Source organism: Colius striatus, chromosome 8 (genome assembly GCF_028858725.1).
Source record: "Colius striatus isolate bColStr4 chromosome 8, bColStr4.1.hap1, whole genome shotgun sequence".
Taxonomy (NCBI): Eukaryota; Metazoa; Chordata; class Aves; order Coliiformes; family Coliidae; genus Colius; species Colius striatus.
In genome coordinates this window covers 2,732,258-2,753,056 of record NC_084766.1, presented here as the reverse complement: position 1 = coordinate 2,753,056, position 20,799 = coordinate 2,732,258, and the positions used below count along the sequence as shown (strand labels likewise).

General features: G+C 43.5%; 1 protein-coding gene across 9 annotated transcripts in view; it reads right to left on the bottom strand.

Annotated features, from left to right (window-relative positions):
* Positions 1–3,179: 3,179 nt before the first annotated feature.
* The window catches only part of KAT6B (lysine acetyltransferase 6B), a 96,219-nt gene continuing 78,599 nt past the window's right edge, over positions 3,180–20,799 (bottom strand). For all 9 annotated transcript variants that reach the window (XM_062001113.1, XM_062001115.1, XM_062001112.1 and 6 more), the window contains 5 exons: positions 13,247–13,478; positions 11,575–11,734; positions 10,697–10,963; positions 9,208–9,526; positions 3,180–7,210 (listed from right to left, as the gene is read on the bottom strand). In XM_062001113.1, the coding sequence (XP_061857097.1) occupies positions 4,725–7,210; positions 9,208–9,526; positions 10,697–10,963; positions 11,575–11,734; positions 13,247–13,478 (3,464 nt within the window). In that variant the 3' untranslated portion in view covers positions 3,180–4,724. The remainder of the gene's footprint in view (positions 7,211–9,207; positions 9,527–10,696; positions 10,964–11,574; positions 11,735–13,246; positions 13,479–20,799) is intronic.

Below are 20,799 nucleotides of genomic sequence, written 5' to 3'. Positions count from 1 at the left end.
TCCTCCTGGACTCTACAAGCTCACACAGATTTTTCAGCTTTAGTGCAGTGGGGACTGTGAAAGCCTGGGATGCTTTGAAAAACAGAACATGGGGCTGGAACGTGCCACTGAGAGCTGCAAGTACATGCTACAAACCACGCGGACTTCACTAAAACCAGAAACCATGTTTTGTACAAGCTCAGCATCTCCAGTGTGAAGGCTTTCCTATGGCTTTGCTTCCTTCTGGGGCTCAGAACCCAGTCAATTGCTCCTTTCCAAACAGTAACTGTAGCCAAGGCTGGAGACACCCATCATGTAAAGCTTCTGACTTATCATTTGTATTTCTCTGTATGATAAATCCTCAGGCACAGCAGAACACAACAGACACAGCTCCAGTTTAAAAACACATTAGACATCACAATGTGACCAATATTCATGGCTGAGAGACTCCAACTCCAATACTCACAGAAATTAAGTATCCCCACACCTGGAGGAGAAGAAAAAACAGACGAGAAATAAAGGGAAACTCAAAGGGAATCAGTCATCTGACACTTCAAAAGCAAATGAGCAGTCACTACATGGGTTCAGGGCAGAAAAATCCTTGGGTGGGGTCTGAACTCTTTCTATCCACTTCCACAGAGCTTCAAATGCACCTTTTCAGGGCACCTGACTGTCTCCTGCAATGTGGTTCTCAGCCCACACATGCAACAGCTCTCCCAGCTCCTTCATTCCTCTGAATGGGGAAAGCTGAGCTTTTCCACCTCTGCAGCAGCAGCATGTTTCTTAGCATTAGCCTTACAGACAGGAGTTTTGTACCCAATGAAACAGCAAGCAGCTACAGTACTTTCCTCAGTCAAGTGCTGGGTTACTTTCTGGCATCCCAGACGACACCCTGACGACTGCTGTAACTGAAGAGGGTTTGTAGCTGGTTTACATGCAGAGCTGTGTTCACACACCATGTCTGGGGCCTGGAGATGGGTACTGCTTTTGCATTCTGAGACTCCAGCAAATACAAAGCAACAAAACCTTGATTTCTTGAGGCCTGGCTGCTTTTGGTGGAGACTGACAGAACTTTCCAACAGCAGCCTCCCAACTACTGATGGAAAGCAAAATACTGGAGCTCTAAAGTAGTTCCCACTCATTTTGTCCTGCACAGATTAGGGAACTGGCACACAGCACCACTGACACACTGACAGAAGTCACCATCAACAGCTTCCAGAGGACAAGATTCCAAGCTACTCAGAAACCAGCAGCTGCTACTCTTGCAGAGAGATGAAAAGAGCACCAAGGTGATTTGTGAAGAGGTAAACAGAAGCCTGCATTCCAGTGTGCTACCTGAAGGACCCAAACATGGCTTATTCTTATTTGGTGGATGGATGGATGGTGAAAAAGCTACTAAGGATCTAAATTACTCCACTAAAGTTACTCTCAAGTCAAAACTGTGAATCTTGCCTTCTGTTTCCTTACAAAACTCCCACCCTAGCCTACAAAGTGCAAACCAACTGTTGATCAATGTACACCTCAGAGGCTCACTATAGCAGAGCTGACCCATATGACCACACAGGTCATGAACAATGCTGCAAACAGATCATTTCAGTTAAAAGTGTTAGAAGGAAGAAGAACAACAGAGTCATAGGGGCCATTACTACCTGGGTCAGTCTGCCTTCTTATAAACCAGAGATTTTAGTGCAGTAATGCAATTCACAGCTAACATCTTGTCCTAAAGGGAGTAGCAAGAGAGTCGTTTGTCCCCCTGAAAGGACTCCAGTTAAAAAAATGAATCTGGCCAACTTGTTGTGCACACACAGTACAGGATTTTCCACCCATCTTTCAATCCATGGATTGCAAATACAGAATTCTAGCCCCATGCTTGAGGCAGGATGCTGTGCTGCACCTCAGCACGTACTGCAGTGGTCAGAAGGTCTGACTCGCCTGTATGTTCCAGGCTTGGAAACCTGAAACTGAACAGCAGCAGATAATGTTCACTGTCAAAACACAGAAATCAATCAAACCAACAAACAAAAGCACAAAACATGGTGCTACTTTGAGGGGTGATTATTCAGCCAAGATGCAAGGTCCTAGTTGGACACAGATGAAGGCTGCATGTTCTAACTGTGCTGAGCTCAGCTTTCCCCACACGTAGGAAGACAAACACACCTTCGGTGAAAGCACTCTCTGCCTTCTGAACTAAGTTTGACAGAGGAAGAGCATGAAGACAGACACTTGTTGCACTGTGTTCTCCAAATCAAGCATTCTGAGCTCCTAAAACCAAAAGCTACTCTAAATGATCGTTGGACCAACAGCTTTAGCTCCTGCCCTTGCTTGGGCTGTCGCCTTGTCACGTTAAACTGGAACCAGCTGTGAGCATGACTCTGTGATACCAATTTCTTGATCTGGCACCACCACACACTTTAAGAGTTTTATTCACCAAAACATACATTTATCTGGCTTCTGAGCACATACAAGATCACCCACAAAGCTGCTTTATAAACTGGAATGGCTGTAAGAGTCTTCAGTCAAGATGACCAACCCTTCCACCTTAGCTAACAACCTTCCAGTGACAGCAGCCACATGAAAAGCACCTTGAAAACCTCTCACAAGGATTTTGTTTCTCTGGTGCAGATGCCCATGCACCAAATTTCAACTGAGTGCACCCAGGAGCTCCATGCACAGCCAGCCTTCTGGATTCTTACAGACCTCCTACTGCTAGCCTAGAAGCGTGCCTGCGTTTGTTTGCTCACATACACTTGCACGTACACAGAACTCAAGAGGTTCAGCACAAGATTGGCACTGTCTTGTAACCCAGCCACGCTGACAAAGGAAGAGATTACAACTCCATCACTGAAAGTGACACAGTTCAAACATCACATCTGTTAGTATCGTGTGCCCTTTTACATATACACCAACACTAGCTGTAGGCAAGCAGCGTCACACGTGCAATACAGACAAGGTATTAAATACATATTTATTCACTGTTTTTATTAAAAAAGATCATCTCAGATCCTCTTTATTTCCACGAGGTGGATGCAATCACGATGGGGAACCCACACCGAGGCTCCAAGGGTCTAATCCAAACCCCATCGACCCGAGGGGGGGGCTTTAGCTCGAGCGTGTGAGCGCCCCGGAACAAACGCCAGCCCTGGAGGTAATTCCCACGCAACATCAAGCCATGACAAGACACAAGAGGCTAAAAATGGCTCATCATAATTTATTTTATGTTAAAATGTACAGCTTGGGGGAAAGGGGGGAGAGGGGGGTGTTGGTTTTTTGCAGGTTTTGTTTCTTGGGGGGGGGGATTTTTTTGTGGGGGGGGTGTTTTTGTTTTTTTTTTAAGTGACTGACTAAAAAGATAACAGATAAATACAAGAGTGTCACTGGGTCCTATTTTTACATGTATCAAGCCTCTTCTGTTCGGCCCTTACAGTCACTCTGTACAGGTACAAAGGCTACAAAAAAGGAAGCAATATAAACAGACACAAATAACTTCTGCCTTTTTACATGCGATCCGTAAGCTTAGGTTGAGCTATTCACACGCTACTGCTCTATTTCTCCCTTAAAAAATAACTCCAATATTTTATAAAGATAGAAAAATCTACAGATGGAATGAAAATGTAAAGTTAGAGGCATTTCCATAAAATAGCAACTTTACACCAAATTCACTACTTTTCTTTTCCTTTAAATCCTGCCAAGTATTTGGACGTATATGAAAATGTTTCAAAACCCGACAAATCAACACGGAGATGTTTCAACCAACAGAAAGAAATGAACCCCTTAACAGTTATTTATAAACCAGAAAGCTGCCTTTTGTTGTTGTTGTTCCTACCCCAGCCCCAAAGAAACCTGTCACAAAAATGGGAAAGGAAAGGAGTCTCAACTTTACACTAAACATACAACAATAAAACCCTTTGAACTAACCAAAATGTGAACAAGCTTTTGCAGCTTTGTGTTCTTTTTATTCATTTTTACAAGTTTTATAATTAACAAAAATATAGTTCTGCTTTTGTCTCGTTTGTCTTTTTTTTACCCCTCAAACCAGGGTAACCTAATCAAGGCAAAAAAATTAAGAAATGGCTTACTGTTAAGCACAACACTCGTACAGTACTACAAAATGCACTGTCACTAACAAAGACATTAGCGGCATGCAGAAGTGTCACCTTCAGAAACAAAATAATACAAGAAAAGAACTGCTAAAAGGCATTTACATGTGGGGAAAGGAGAGAGAGAGAGAGAGAGTGAGAGTGAGAGAGAGAGAAAGAGAGAGAAAGAGAGAAGAAAAAAAGCTCACGATCCAGTACTGTCTGATAGTTTTGGAGTCTATTTATCCACATTTTTAATGGGAGCAGGCACATAAAATGGCTCTGAACCATCGGCTGCTGTGTGATTGCAGTTCATAGAAAGAGTTCTTCCTTTCCAGAGAACTTCAAGCTCAATGAAACAAACAAGAAAATGGAAAAACCACCTAATTTCCCCCCCCCCAAAGAAGAGAGAGAAGGAAAGTTAAATCCCACAACGTTAAAACCCAACGAAACGAACGGAAGAAGCCCCGAAACCAACCAAGAAACGAAGCAAAAACAAAAGAACAAAACTTGTATAAGGCTTTCTGCTGCATACAGCTTGTTACGTGGTGCCAACAAATGTTTTTGCATTCACACCAATTGCTGGTTTTGAAATCGTACTCTCCAAAAGGTTATTTGTGCAGGTCAATCCGCTACACGCCAGTCTGGTAGCGCGTCTCTCCCGAGGGCCTACCTCCTCATGTAGGATCCGTTCAGAGACTGCTTAGACATGCCTGTGTTCATGTAGCCATGATGCCCCGGGGGAGTGTACATCATGTTACTGTGGGGTGCTGTCTGCATTGGTTGCTGTGCATATGGCTGAGTTCCCATCATCCCCATCTGCATCTGCATAGGGTACTGGGGCGTTTGATTCATATACCCATGGTTACTGTGATAGCCGCTGTTCATCATCGGCTGGGACATGCTATAACCGTTCATGGCGTTAAGGGTGTTCATATTCATGTTCACCGAATTGACGTTGTAAGCCGGGGCTGGCATCAGATTCACGCTCATGTTCATGCCACGCTGCATGGTTAAGGTCCGTGCCGGCCCCTGCATGGCCACAGTCTGCGAAGCGCGCCCGTAAAGCTGCGGCTGATGGGCTGCGGCGGCCGGGGGCAGAGACGTGGATTTGGTTCTTACGGAAACGTGACCTTTGCCGGCCATCTGAGTCTGCAGCCTTTGCGTGTGGGATATTCCAATGTTGGATGAAGCCATATTACGCTGCAAAAGGGGAGGCGGCAGATTCATGGGAGGAGGAGTGAGGTTGGGGGGAGGGGTCATGGTAGCCTGTGCTTGGGGTCCTCCAGGAACAGCGTGTGGCGACTGAGAAAGCTGAACGAGCCCTGTATTACTTAAGGGGGTGGACAAAGAGGCACTGTTTGCATAGGAAGTTACAGCAGCTGAGTGGCTGTAAGGCAAGGAATGATCCATAAGCGTGTTAGTTAACTGTTGCAGCTTGGCAAGGCTGAAGGTGGCAGACGGCTGAGAGTAATGCCCTGCTCCAAATTCACTCTGCCCCATCCTCTCGTACAGTCCGATGTTGGCATTGCCAGTCTCGGGGATTTCGGTCAACTGCATAGGTGGTGTGAAATTAGCGGCCATGCTGCACTGCGAGAGCTGTTGGTTGCTGCTCGGAGGCCTTTCGACGACGCAGCCCTGGGGGGATTTGACGTTGCAGGTGGGAGGAGAGCTGATGTTTGTTTGCTGCATCATGCTGCAGCTCCCGTTCATGTTGGACATCTGCTGCGTCACCGCACAGCTACTCTGGGTCAGGTTACTGGACGTAAGGCTGCTGTAGGAGCAACTGTTTTGAGAAGAGTTGTTCCCACAGATACTGCTCCCCATGGTAGAGTCGTAGCTGCTCGGGTTTTCATAGTTCTCTGTCGTGCTCTCAATGCTCCCCAGATCACTGAACCCACTGTCCACAACCTGCTGCGAATGGTCAGAAACCGAGGGAACGTCCATCATGGGGCTGGTCTCCATGTTCTGCAGAGATGGCACGGAAATGGCACTTTGATCCGGGCTGATCTGAGCGTAGCTGTTCTCTAAGGGAGCGACGTTCGGGCTGTTCACGGAACGGACCGACTGGCTGGGATGAGAGTGCACAGAAGAAACCGGGCTGCTGTGGTCAGACTGCTGGCAGTCATCCAGCGCCGTCATCTGGGGACTTTGGTCATTGTGGGCATAGTTTTGCAGACTTCTACAGGCCTCTTGTGTCTCTGCACAGTCCTGAAACGTATCTTCGTGTTCACTTGCTTCTTGGGTTAGAGACTGGACCGCTTGAACTGTCTCCGAGTCGATCTCCATGGTCTCGGAACTCTCTCCCTTGAAATCGGAATGTAACTCCTCGCCAGCCTTTTGGTCCTGGTTGTTGTCTGCGTGATCGTCGTCAGACTCGGGCACTGGCTCCGAATCCGTAGCCAGTTCTTTCTGCTCACCCTCACACTCATCAGCTGCCAGGTCAACGCCGCAATCCATCAAGTCCTCCTGATTTGAGTTACCGCTTTGAACGTTTACGTCTAAAAAAGACTGCTGCGTCTCCAGCATCTCTTTGAAAGCTTCGCCAGGCAACTCCTCCTTCTCCACTTCCGTTGAACCCATGTGGCTGTCGTCTTCATCATCCGCGTCGTGATCCTCGTTGTGAGAAGGTTCTTCATCCTCCTCCTCCTCCTCCTCCTGATCATCCAAATGCACCGACTCCTCTTTTTGCAGAAACGCCTCCTCCGCTTTGTCTTTTTCTTCGTCTTTGGAACTGACTCCACCTTCCTCTACGCTCCTTTCTTCTTCCCCAGCTTTCATCGTGTCGGTTTCTTCTTTTTCAAAGGCTTCACTGGGTGGATGCTGAGGTTCAGGTTCTGCTTCTTTCACCTCGTCATCTGCTGGCGGTAATACTTCAACAGGCTCTTTACTTGCTTCCTCTGTAACAGCAGGGACCGAGCAGGGCTTGTCCTCAGCTGCTTCCTTTTGTTCCTCCACCAGCACCTGGTAGTCAGGCTCCATAGGAGTCTCAGGTGGAGTGTACAAATTAAGCTTAAAGCCAGGTTTCCTTTCTTTGCTTTGCCTCCATTTAGATGGACCACGCTTAACTCCCTTGGGCCAACCCTGCTTACTCTTTAAAGGTTCGAGATTGTCTTTAGTGCTTTCTTCCAACACAGCTGCATCCTCTGTGTTATCTTGGGGAAGTAACAGAGACAAAAACAAAACAAAAAATATCATCTTAGCTTGCACAGACTGATGAAGATTTTCAAACATAAACCCCAAAGTAATTGATCAACTCAAAATCTGTTACGAAACTCTGGAACAAGAGTTATAAAGAGGTCTCAAACCACATGAAATGACATAGTACCAACAGTTCTGACACACTTAGACGAGTTCAGTTCTTCTTGTCTTCTTTAGACACCGTGACTTACCTCATCTACTCATAGCAACCAGCCTGGCTTAGAAATTGGACAGCCCGTTGGAATATTTCACTGGCTCGCGGTTGCCTTTCAACACTGACCATCAGAACCACCCTTTATGTACTGGAAGAATCCCAGGGATTGTTAAATCACAAGACATGTCAGCTGTAGCAGAAATGCTGTCCAGATATTTGATTCTCAACCTTTGTTTTTAAAAACAGAGCTATGCCATTCCTTCCCACAGATATTGATCTAGTGAATATCCATGGGTTTTGGCAGCAATAAGGACTTTGCTCCTGTCTGACCATTCAAGCCCCAGTAAGCATATAATCATACTTTACTACCAACACTGGAGTAAAAAAGGTGGCTCATTCTAGTGCCTTCTCATGGGTAGAATATCATGACACAGCTCCCAATACATGACAAAGGGCAAAAGAGAATTGAAATGAAACACAGTGTGTCAGAACACTAAATGTATTCATTGACTATAAAAACCTATCTGAACACATTGACTCTTCTCCTCTCCCGTCTCCCCAGATACCACTTCCATATACACCAGAAAAAGGGGGAACTGCCAGGATGTAACACGCTGCACTTGGGAGTGTAATGGCTTCTGTGGTACTCCTTTGCCAAGCTCTGCCTCTCCCTGTAGTGTTATAAAGCTCCTACAGTCAATTAATGCCATGACACGGTCCCCGCACAAATACCCAATACCAATCTAGTTAAAACAGTGCAAGCCTGAACACTGCCACGTAGCTGGAACACTCTGAATTTGCTGTTAGTTTAACTCATTTCTGTTGAGAAGCAGGAAGAAGTGTTAACATCCTGAAGCACCCATGCACTGCTTTGTAACATCACCGACACTTTAAAGTGTGGTTGCTCGAGTTTGCACAAAAAGCTGTTTAAAATACACATGGGTGCACGATCCCTCCCCTGAGGGTCACAAAGGTGACAACTCCCATGCAATTATGAACAGACTAAAACAGCACCCACTGGCTTCTTAAAGAAAACATATAAACCTGAGAATGCAGGCAATCATTCTGGAATTAAAACTTGTAATCTGAGAGGCAAGAGGTCAAGGGATGAGTATGCCTTCAGAACAACTCATTCTGCCCACCCACTAGCTTCTCTGCCAGGACACAGACTTGAAGTCAAACCAGGCAAGCAGCTCTGAAAGAACACAGTTCAAAATATCCCTTCTCTTGGGGCGGGGGGAAAGAATAGGGACTCTAGTGCTGAGGACATACTATGACCCAGAAACAACAACCGTTTTGCTGGGCTACTAACAAAATGCTGAATAGAAAGATACTTTGTGTAAATCAAATCTTACTTTTTGCTTGCATCCCCTACCAAGGACACAAAACCAGCACCAGACAATACTGTGGTGAGACCTCTGCTCTGTTGAGTATTAAATGCCCTGTTGTAAAGATGTAAAAGTTGGTTCTAGCAGTATGACAAGGACCTCAGTGCTTCAGACCGGAAAACAATTGTTTTCTGAACGTAAGAATGAGATGATAATAGGTCAGGAACAATAAAAGAAGTGAAGACAACAGAAACAAACAACCAAAATCTGAAGCCGCCGCTGAATTCTAAGAAGCTATGTGAGATCAATGGGTGCAGTAGCACCTTTAAAAGCAGAAAGCACTACTGAGTTGGTAAGATTTTAAGGCCAAAATGGCTTAAACTTCCAGAATTTAAGGCAAAAATAAACACCTCCTTCAAAGGCCACTCAGCAAATTCATTTTGTGAAGATAAGGACACTTTCAGCTTACTTGTACAATTGTCATCACTCCTGTAACAACGAAGATCTTTCTCCTCCTTGTTCTGCTCTTCCTCCTCCTCTTCCTCCTCTTTCTCCTGTTTCTGCTGCCCAGGTTGATACTCAAAAGCTTTTCTAATCATGGGCTTCAAGTCATCATCTTCCCCATCCATCTCACAGGTAGGTTCCAGCTGAGGCATGGGACGCTCTTCGTCCGAGTTATCAAACGGCTCATTCAAGACCTCAGTTGTTTCAGAAATGGTCTCTGTTGTGACACTGCTGTTGATCCTCCTGCGCTTACGGCCCCTTTTCTTCTTCAGTATGAAAGGTCTCTGAAAAATAATTCCACAAAACGTTAACTCTTCCTACATTCCCGTCTGTGAGCTGACTCTGGGCATCCATAAGTGATTCTTTGTGAACTGCCCTTACAGTAACCTATTAACTCGTTCAAAAATAGCTTACATTGCATGGAATTCAAACATAGGACCTAGATGTGACAGGTCTGAACAGTTAAGAATTCCCTACATATCTACCCATGCACACAAACCCTGCAGCAGGTGAAAACTGGGACTAGAACTTTCTTCATATTGCAGGGACTTTTACCTTCTTCTGTCAAGTAGCATCCCCAACAGTCTTCACAAGTATCCAAGTTTATTCTCCTACATTTCTGGTTTCCGCTATTTTAACAGTAGAGAAAGTGCACCTTGAGCTTCATATGTGGCTCAGCAATACCCTACAAGAACCCTACTGTTGGCTGCTATGAAGAAAAAGAACCTGTTCAACAGTTCCTATTTCTACTATTATACATTTATAGTTACTTTTAAGCTTGCTCATCTAAAGCATCAATCAATGGGCAGCCTGTTTCCCCAATGCTCACCAGAGACACCTCAATATAAACGCTAAGGCAAAGTGCTTTAGGTGTTGGGGTGCTTAGTTTGCTAATTAAAACCATTCACATGGTTGAGTTTCCAGTGAGATTAACAACCACATCAACACTGCAGTAACCAGAGTTCAACACACACGTCTCTTGGAAATTAAAAAGAACACAGTTTAAAGAACTCCTTTGGTTTTAACAGCATTTTCTTTTGAAGAACAGAATCTTCCTTTAAGGAGTTCCTACATGAAAAACAACAGGACGAGCAACCTCGCAAGCTGGAGCCCATCTTCAAACGAAAAAAGGAAGAACCATTAAAACACTGAACCAATACCAAGGCCAAACAGCAGAGGGCAATCACTAGTTGAAAAATTACCAGGAAATTTTGTGTCACTCCTGTTTTATAGTTCTGTGTAGAAGCCAAAAGATAAAATACTCCAATCAGACGGAGGGGAAAGAGAAGCTAGGAGCTGCCTGGTGTCTGAGCAATGGAGAGAGGATTAAAACAGGGTAATAAATGCTTAAAAAAAAAACCAAAAAGAGACACTCTTGATGATTATTTCCAGCACAACACTTTGACTGAAATGGGAGATGAAGGACTGAAAACCAAAGCGCCGAAGTAACACACCTTTCTTTTGATGGCCAGCGACTGCGGCTTTGTCAGCCGGGGAGGTGAGCTCTGCGGATTCTCATCCCCGCCATCCTCCTCGCTGCTCTCCTTGGCTGGCTCTGGGCATTGCCCTCGCTCCCCCACCACTGCCACATTCTCTGGAGATCGCAAATATTTATTTTTAGATTGTACTTTTGCTGGTGATTGCCTACTATTAGTTCTCGTGGAGAATATCTCTTGCTCTTCCTTTTCCCAGCAGCTAGCTTGTTCCATCAGACGCTCAGCCTGAAGGGTTGAGGTTGAAATAAGGAGTCACTGAAACAGCATTTACTTAGCCACATCCTTTACATTCAACTCAAGAGTTACAAGAAGCCAACCCTGATTAGCACTGCTGGCTGCAACGTTTCAGCTGAATCATCTAGTAGCTCCCTTACAACAGTTAGGATAACAAACCAAAGAAGATTGCATTTCATGGGATATTTAGCACTATTAATGATGCAGCGAATTGATTTGAGTTCTTTAGCACTACATTACATGCCCACTGACATGGATCACTTTGAGCAAGTTCGTAACACAAAGAATCGATTGACACTGCAGCCCCTGAGCTCTGCACCAAATTTGATCTGATTACATGCTCTTCGACTACCTCGAGAGTGATAAATACAGCTCCGTGACAAGCGGTTCATGTTTTGAGTTGCCATATTCACACTCCCAAAGTTACCACGTCTTGCCACACAGCTTCCAAGAAACTGTGCATTGCAATAATATCAACAGCCTCTAGGATTAAGCAGTGGTCGAAGCTAAAACCGTTCCGTTTGAGACAGCCTAACGTTGACTACTCAAAGCCACGAAACCCAAAGGGAGGGAAATCCAGAGTAAGAAGTTGCTGCTATTACCTCCTTTTCTGCTTCTCTCTCTTCTTCAGAAACTGCAGCGTTAGAAACTAACAAAGGAGTCCATCTCAAGCTTTCGGGATCTACTTCATTGATACGTGGATTAGCTTTCAGTTTCTCCATATGACTTGAAATCAGCTTTTCCCTTCTAATAATTACAAATCTACAATCCAATAAACAGCAATTGATGTTAGAAAGTCATCACCTGAAACAACCTACCCACAGTGTAAATCCTTTTGCACAACCACCTGTGGAAATAGACGTGTAAATAAATGGAAACCTCAGACTAAAAATATCAGCTGGCACACACAGATAACAGGCTTCCACTACTGACTGTTTACCAAGAGGAAGTGAGGGAAGAAGAGTTTATGAAGCGAAAGGTCAGTACTAAACATCACTAGGGCAACAGGGAGGAAAGTAAAGGCTTTATAAAACCATGCAAGGGGTTCAGTCTTGGCGTTTCAGTTAGTCAGCACAACTTCCAATTTTAATATGATAAGCATAAACAGAAAACACTGTGGATCACCAGGTAAAGAGGGAGAAAGCTGTTACTATTGCAACTGAAGACAGCAGCTAATTGGACAAGAAGGCATGTTAGAAAGGTAGGTTTTCTCCTTTTTAGAAGGCTAACTGATTTTTTCATGAAGTATTTTGAATGATACAGTAATTTCTCACTGCATGTAGGTATTCAGGGCCTGCAATAATTTGTGACAGGGCACAAGCTGCACATAAGTAACAAATACATATGTGATTCCCTCTTAAAATGCATTTGTCCCATCAGGCTGTCCAGAGCAAATCCTCCAGAAAGTGAATGTTTTAACTCCATGCCACACTCCTCTCAGCTGCTCTCACAACACCATCCTGTAAGCCCACCTCCCTTTTTGAAGACTTTCATTCTTACTAGTTCCAAACTTGTTAGTTGTGAATGCTGGTGCACGTACAAGTTAACCAAGGCTGAGCTATTCCCCATCCTCAATTTATTTTTATCAGCCCACTGTTTGTAAGGTAGTTTTGCTTAATTATAAAGTTTCTAAGGAGGGGAACATCCAGGGAGAATTAAGCAGCTCTTCAGAAACACAAACACCATTGCAAGTCATTTAAGTTATTTTATGAGTCAAAACAACTCACTTAAAATCTAAAACACCAATCGAGATCATTAAAAAAGACATTATTCACACATGAGAATTCACCTTCCTAGGGCACTAACTTCCAACACAGAAACTTGCATTCCCAGGACCCTGGGCAAGAGGGCTTTGTGTAGAGCTGATCTTACCCCATGGCCTGTGTGAATTCAGTGGTGTTTGAAAAGCCAAATTCTCCCCCTCACTGGTATTCCAAGCAACGCTATTTCCAAAGCAAGAGTTGGGAATTGTACTTATACAAGATGACACTGAACGAAACAAAACTCCTCACTGGAAACGTTTCAAGCTGGTTAATAACCCTTGGAATAACCACTGATGTGAAAGAGGATCCAAAAAACCCATCATTTGTTCAGGGACACAGACTCTTTATGCGAGACCCTTCTAACAAGACCTGGCTGTGCTGACTTCCTCAGATGTAAGACGGTTCTCATTCATTGCCAACTCAGAACTTTACACAGACATCTTTCCCATCTCCTGTTCCGTAAGTAAAGTGAATATTTTGTGAGTTTAGAAATGTTACAGGATTCACTGACCTATCTTCTCTTTTATCTATCATGCTATGTTGCTGCAGGGTTGTGGCAATATCATGTGGACACATTCCAGTAGCTCGACTCATTCCTTTGATGCTGATTTGTTTCTCGTGGTGGCAGTTAAGGTATTCTAATATGACACTTTTCCAGTAAGCCAAGTATGAGAGACGACCCAGATCAGACAATGGCTTTTCAGGGGATCCTGCTTGACCTTCTCTTCTAGAAAGTAAATAACCTAGAAGGAAAAGAAACAGATTACTTATTGAGGTGAGAGAACAAAAGAGTTTTACCTGTGCCTTAAGGAAGTTGTTATTAATAGAAACATCAGCATGACTGATCATTGGTAACTCTTGCAATTAAAGAAATCCCAGCCACAAAAGAGATTGGTTTTCATCATTTTAGTGACACAGAAAAAGATTAAATCCTTGCAAGAGACTCAGATCTTATAAAAACCAAACACTACCCAACCCCCCCACCTTCAAATCATAATGCAAGAAGCAAACAAAAAGCCAACATGTTTCAGAACAGGTCTCATCATACACGATCTGATTTAGAACTACAACTGTGTGGCCTTCTGAGAAGCTCTTACACCTGCATTGCATCACTGAAGCCAAGCATCTTCAGAAGAATCTCAAGAAGAAAGGTCATGGGTAATATCAGTTAAGTCAGTTTTCTTCAAGAAGCCCCAGGTGACATAAATTCTTGCTTAAAGAGTTAGTTGCATTTCAGAGGCAACATCCAATTCACAAGTTGAATTACTAGCAGAATTATTTAGGACAAATGACTAAAAAAATCATCTCCCTTAATTCACATTTAAAAGCATTAATGTAATTCCAGTTTGCAGTCTTCCAGACAATAACTGATCAGCTGTTATACAATACACCACCTTCATTTTATGTTCTGTGTACGCTGCGAGTCCTTTTTAACCCTCTTGAGCTTTAAGAAGCCTTTACAATTTGAGGTAGAACACACCTGATTGGAGATAACAGTCAGGTACTTGGCACCATTAAAACTAATTCAGGATAAAAAAAAGTTAAAACACAATTAATAAACTGTATCCTTTCCTAGATATTCATCTCTCCAAGACACATGTTCTGCACTGTGCCTTTACAAACAAGACATGGGCCTCAAACACCAGGCTTATGCAATGCTTATTCCCCCATAAGCACAGGCATCATGGAAACACATTACTCAAAGGCTTCTGTAATCCACTAACACAGGTGGTTCTTTTGCCTTCCAATATACTTAAGTACTGTGGAGTTTTGTGAAAGTTGGAACCTCTCCTTTTATTTTTCAAAGATTGCTTTAAAAGGTACCTAGTCCAGCCATGTCCCATTTCCTAAACACATCTTCCTCACTTCTTCACAAAGTTTCTCCTAATTAACTTAGCTAGAGATTAAACACCACCATTAACATCCAGCTTTAGTGAAGCAGTGGCTATTCTTCTGTTTTGCTGTATGCACTACCATATGCAAACTGCACACACACGTGTTTTCTAATACATACATCATATATGAAATGCACACACACATACATGTGTATTCCCTCAGCCTGAAACAATGCTCGTCCCTTTTTTAGGGGTGATACAAGAAGTCCACAGCAGAATTTAGGAAGGGCATATGCACCGGTCATCATCCTCCAACCTCTGGTTTGCATGAAAATGTTTACAGGACAAAGCAGACATCCTACTACATTCCAAGTCACTAGTAACAACCAAAATAAGTAGCATACTCTTTGTGCCTGTTGTTATGATTTATGACAAAACACCAGAGCTTCAGGAGGAACACCATTCCACATCTGCCTACTTCAACACAGCCCACAGACATCGACGTGAAATGCACCTGCATGGTACCACTGGAGACTCAGCAAGTAAGTTGCTCCTGTTTTACACAAAAACCACTACCTGGAGAGAGAGGAAGGTGCTTCAACATTTAAAGTTGCAGCATATTAACTTCTTTCTAACTAGACAAAACATCTTAGTACTACCCTTAACCACTGCTGACAGGAAAAGCCGAACTCAACGCGCAAAACCTCGCCGCGTCCTGAATAGTCTGAAGGTAAGGAATTGTTTCGCTTCCAACTGCACAGAAGGTAGCCTACAGCACGTAGCCTAGTCTCAGTAATTTTAGGCAAAGTTTCACTTGCATCAAGAAAGAATTCTGGATCAGCTTGTGCACACCACAAAGCCAAGTTTTATACCAAGACATCACTGCCTATAGAAAGGTTTTTGAATCTGCAGCAGCAGAAGTAGTGACAGGGGGAAAAACACCAGAGTAACCTAGATTTTCAGCAGAAATCAATGAGAACTTACAGCTGCTTCAAGTAACTTGACAGTTTAACCTATCAACTTCTCATTCAAGAAAACCTGGGTTCTAACAGAAAGTATTTGTAGGCTGTTTACAAGACCTGGATTTCAGTCTTGTACTCTGCTGTACTTCATTTTGACAACCTCTTTCCTCCTCCATCTCCACTTTCCTCACACGTAACAGGGCTTTATCTACACTTCTTTGGTAAACATCTTCTGAGGCTTGGTAAGAAACCACTACCAAGAGTCTGGAAGCATGAGTCAGGCCACCACAAGCAGCTTTTCAAATTTTAAAGTCTATCCTTGCCATCTGATCCTTTCAGTGTCTGGAGACTTTGAGAGTAGTTCTCAGTTGTCATTTTCACATCTCTTTACTTCAAAGCAGTGAACTTTCACCTGTGTGGCAATAACATGTCAGCTGTCTTCTCCTACCATTCTACAATATAACCTAGGCTTATCCAAGATGCATTTCACAGCATCAAAAACAGAAACCAGAGGCAACAGTCTCAGTTACATGTAGTGAGCACTGAATGGGCAGTTTCTCTTAACAGATTCTGTGGTTTGAATGACATCTGTTAAACTTACCAAAGAGACGACAAATAATTGATCTAAGTTGCAGGTAAATAAAAAACACTGATCTTGGTAACTTGTGTGTCTATCCTGAAGCATCTGAAATGAGTACAATATGCCCCTGTTAAACAGATACCCCCAGTGTCATTGTGTCGACCTAATCTTAATTCTGGGTAACATCAGTGTATTGTACACCGAATACAGAATGACTTTGTTTAGCTTAAGAGCAAGCAATAGCTGGTTAGCATCTACACTTGGGGAAAATGGCTATACTGGGAAATATAGCTATAATTGACTTGTAAATTAAATGCATTAGGTGTTCTCTTTCTGAAAGAAAGCACCACAGCTCTTGACATCTCCAACGAACACCACAACTGCACCTTTACTGAAAGTCTAACACAGCCCCAGTGCGATCCGCTCCGAGCATCCTGAGGCAGCTTCAACTCAGTCTACTCTGGAAGATGCCAGCAGTCGAATCTCTATCATTTCCTCTGCTCTACTAACCTTGTTCTCCCTTTGCAGAGCACCTGACAGATCAACCTCAGCACACGTATGCCCAACAGGCACAACTCCTCCACTCCTCCCCTGCTTGCAGGGAGGCAGATTCTTTGGGAGTGGTGCCACAGAGAGACACTTCACTTCGGTGAAGACATAACACACGACGTTTAACTACCTGAAAATACCTTTCACCCCACTGCATTCAACTGCAATGCATTGCACTGTCTTCTGCACTAACAGAATCAGGAAAAAAGCAAACAGAGTACTGAACCTCACTCTGTATCTGGACAAACAGTTAAGAACTGCAGTTCCTTTCTCCTGTGCTACTAGCAACAAACTCACGTATCTGGTTTTCACTTCTGCCGGTTAAGAACTAACACAGATTCTTCAAAGTAGACCCCAAGGGTAAGGATTCATGAGTTAAACATTTCAGCTAGGACAGAATTTTTTGTTTGCTACAAAGAGCTGGAAATAATAGTTTACACTGAAAAACTTAAAAGAGATTTATCTGAGAGCCCGTGACCTAGGAAACACTTTTACACTTCAATCCCATAACACATTGCAGACAAAACACAGTTCTGATCTTATTTAAGAAGTCATGTTCAATTATCACTTTCTAGGGAATCAAGAACATTAATCTCTCTGAGTAAGAAAGTTACAAATACCAGTGAAGTTAAGTCTGTTGTGTTCTTGTAGCAGAGGCACAACTCTACAAAAAGCCCCGCGCTGGTGGCAGCTCGCTGCATGGAGAGACACAAATCTTTGCAAACCTGTTTTATCTCTCCACATTCACAGAATGATTAAGAAATGTAACACACAAAGCTCTTGCATAGGAGCAACCCTTACAGAGCACAAGAACAGCACAGAAGATGCAACACAGCAGAGGTCCCTAGATTAGAATAGCTCCCACGAATCCTTCAGCACTAAGCCTGCCATTATAACCTATTGGGCTCTGAACAAGAGTGGACTTGGCAAACAGCAAGTCTTTATTCCATTCAGCAGGATTTCATCAAGATGTCTTCCTCTTGTTCTTTTTAGGCTATCACCTTCCATGCTTCCTAGTAGAATTGCTTGATCATCATCATGGTTCCTGGCTTCAAAGAGGACAATTTCTACCGTGAATCTTGGTATCATTTACATGGAGTAAAAATACCCTCCACCTTTAAAGCAAAAAGGATCAAAATGCAAGAGAATTTTCATTGCAAAAGCATTAATTTATTGCTTGTGTCTTAAAATACCCACAAACCAAGTGACACCATATTATCACACCTGAATAATCTTCCAACCATTTCAAAACCCAGCAAGTCCTACTGTATGCTGGTCATAGGCAATGACTGAGAATCAGGGTGGGGAACAAACTGTATCGAACTCCAATCTATTAACCTTGGCTTCTGAAATCAAGTCTCTCTTGCCACTGTAATTTGCCTCACAGCAAAGACACAAAAGCAAATTTCAACAATTCCAAACTTGCTCAAGCCTTGCCTGCATGGAAAGCCCATTTTAAAAACAGGTTTTAACTCACAACAGGAATGACACAGCTTAGAACAACTGTCAGGTTGTCAGCTCCCACAAAGTCATGAAACAGCTACTGAGCTGCTACAGCATACAGCATGTCATAATAAGGTAAACTGTCACCAGCTTCAGTTTGCCTGAGAGACATGTCATCTGTTTGTACTGGTATTCAGCAGCTGAGTTGTAAATGGCTTAACTGCCTGTGAATCAAGGCAAAGACAGACAACAAAGACAGAAGCACTGTTATCATTCTAAGGGACATGCTTGCTCTCCAGCCACCACAAAGGCCACCATAATGAAATTCATTTGAACAGCTACACAGAGTTGCTGTCAATGCCCAGCTCATCTCCATGTTCTCTTTCTGGACCTGTTCAGCTACACTAACAATAGGAATGCATCACTGATCCTATAAATAGGCTTGAAGAAAGCTGTCAGTGTTGAGTAGCACATCATCAAGTCCAGTTCCAAATGCACCTATGTGGCACAGGGCTTAAATTACAGCCTGCTGACAGCATTTTACTTCCCAAGTAAGTTCTCTTACCATGAGCTAATCGAGTGCTAACAGCACAAGTTCCTGAAGGGCATGTGTAGAAATACCTGTTTACAGGACTCACGCAGATCCAGGAGCACCTCAGCATTTATGTGACTTGTACCAAGGCAAACGCTCTATCACCTTTGTGCTATCACAGCGATACAAATCTGTTTATTTCCTTCACTGCTGTAGTCATCTGCTCTTCCTTGTCTTTTTTGAAGGTGCATGCAACATTTGCCACCTGTCAGTTACTGAGGATGTTCCCCAACTGGCACCACTTCTCAAAGGTGACTGCTCATTGTAATCCTGTCAGCCAGTTTCCTTTGGTGACTCTCACCTGGCCCTGTGAAGCTGTACATGTCTATTTTACTTAAACAGTCTCTAACTTCATCTTCCTCTACCATGGATGGCATCTCTCCCTGCTCCATAAATTCTGCCAGACCTGAGAAGGTGAAGGCCAAGGCAAAGAAAGTACTGAGCACCTCAGATCCCTTCTGAGACCCCCACCCCATGTTGTCACTCAATGCCAACCTCATTTAGCAGCAGGGTCACGATCTCTTTACTCTTCCTTTGGCTGTCCAGATACTTTTAAGTGCTCTCCCGTTCATCTCCACATTCCTCAGTTTCAGCTCCAACCAAGCTTTGGTTGAATTTCATCCCTGCACACATAGGCAACACCAGTTTCTTTTGCAGACCGTGTTTGTGCTCGGCAGCAGCTCTCCCTGCAGCCCAGCAGGCTTACTGTCATACCTGCTACTTTCATGAACATTAGAATGGGGCATTTTTGCAGTGTGAGGAAGCTGTCTCTGAAGATCAACACATCCTGTGCTTCTTTGCTCTTCACAGCAGCCTCTTACAGGACACCACTTCGCAGTTCTCTAAACAAGGTAAGATTCTGCGCCCTGCCCTCCTGACTTCTCTCAGGATCTGAAAAACCAAACTAGTGCCAAGAAGTTGGAAACAGCTTGGGACGCGCTTCTCAGAATCCCGCACTCATAAAATGGAGCCTTTCAGAAGGTCACATGCAACAGTTTGTGCTCAAAAGACTGTCCCTATGTAATCAGTACCCCTCAGCTATTTATATCCCATTAATATTTGCGTCAGAAGAAGATGTTTTCATGAGAATCTTATGCAGAACAAAAGGAGCGACCAGTGAACTCTTTGCCCTTGCACGTTCTAAGTTCTTCCCAGTCTCTTCAAAGGCCAGTCCCCACAACTGAATTACCAGACTTGGACAGATGGAATCATGCACTTTAACGTTAAACTTTGTTTTGTTTGAAATGTAACCAAGTAAAATAAGTCCTTTAATATGGAAAGGAAGAACTCATAAGCTTTCACGCCATGTTCTGGATCAAACCAGAGAGCTGAAGGAATGGCACGTGCTAAGAACTGGTTCTTGTAACACACCGGTATCTGAAGTGATGATTTCCCTCAAACCAGCATTTGAAGTTATTCGAAGAGACCTCGTTTTGCCTTATAAAACATCAAAAACTCGGGTTTGAAGTGATAGGAACAAGTTGTGAACACACAGGTTCAAAAAGGTAGTTGGAAAAAAAACCCCATCAAACCAGTAGAGTATTCAGCCAGAACAGCACAATGCAGTTAGGGCAGCTCAGCATTCCAAGTTCAGGGCTATGACCAGGAGTGGAAGGCAGAAATAGGTCAGGTGAGAAGTGTGAGCTTATTAACACTTAAGATTCCTAAAATGGTAATTCGTGTTATCGTTATTTCCGTGACTGTTCTGTGTGCCTCTGAACTGCTCTTGTCTATGTCAACGGGAGGAAGGTCAAAGATAGAGGACCTGAAATACGTGCTAGTACCCTCTTTGAAAACACTTTTGAGGCAGCTTCAAAGAATCCCAATGCCAAGATCCACACAAACACTAGATATATAAGAAAAGACAGGCCAGCTGTAAGTTGAGATGCTTAGATCAGTGAACAACCTGCTACATTCTCTTTGCCTCTTTGTCCGCTTAAAGAAAAGCTTTCTTCGCCATGAACAGAGTAAGCCAAAGATTCTCTCATTATTGTTCCAAGAAATAATGCCAGCTCTCGTTCCTCTCCACATCCTCAAGTAAACTCAACACAGGGGGCCCAAAACCTTTAGTTCCTTTATAGAAAGCTTCACAGAAGAGGTTAG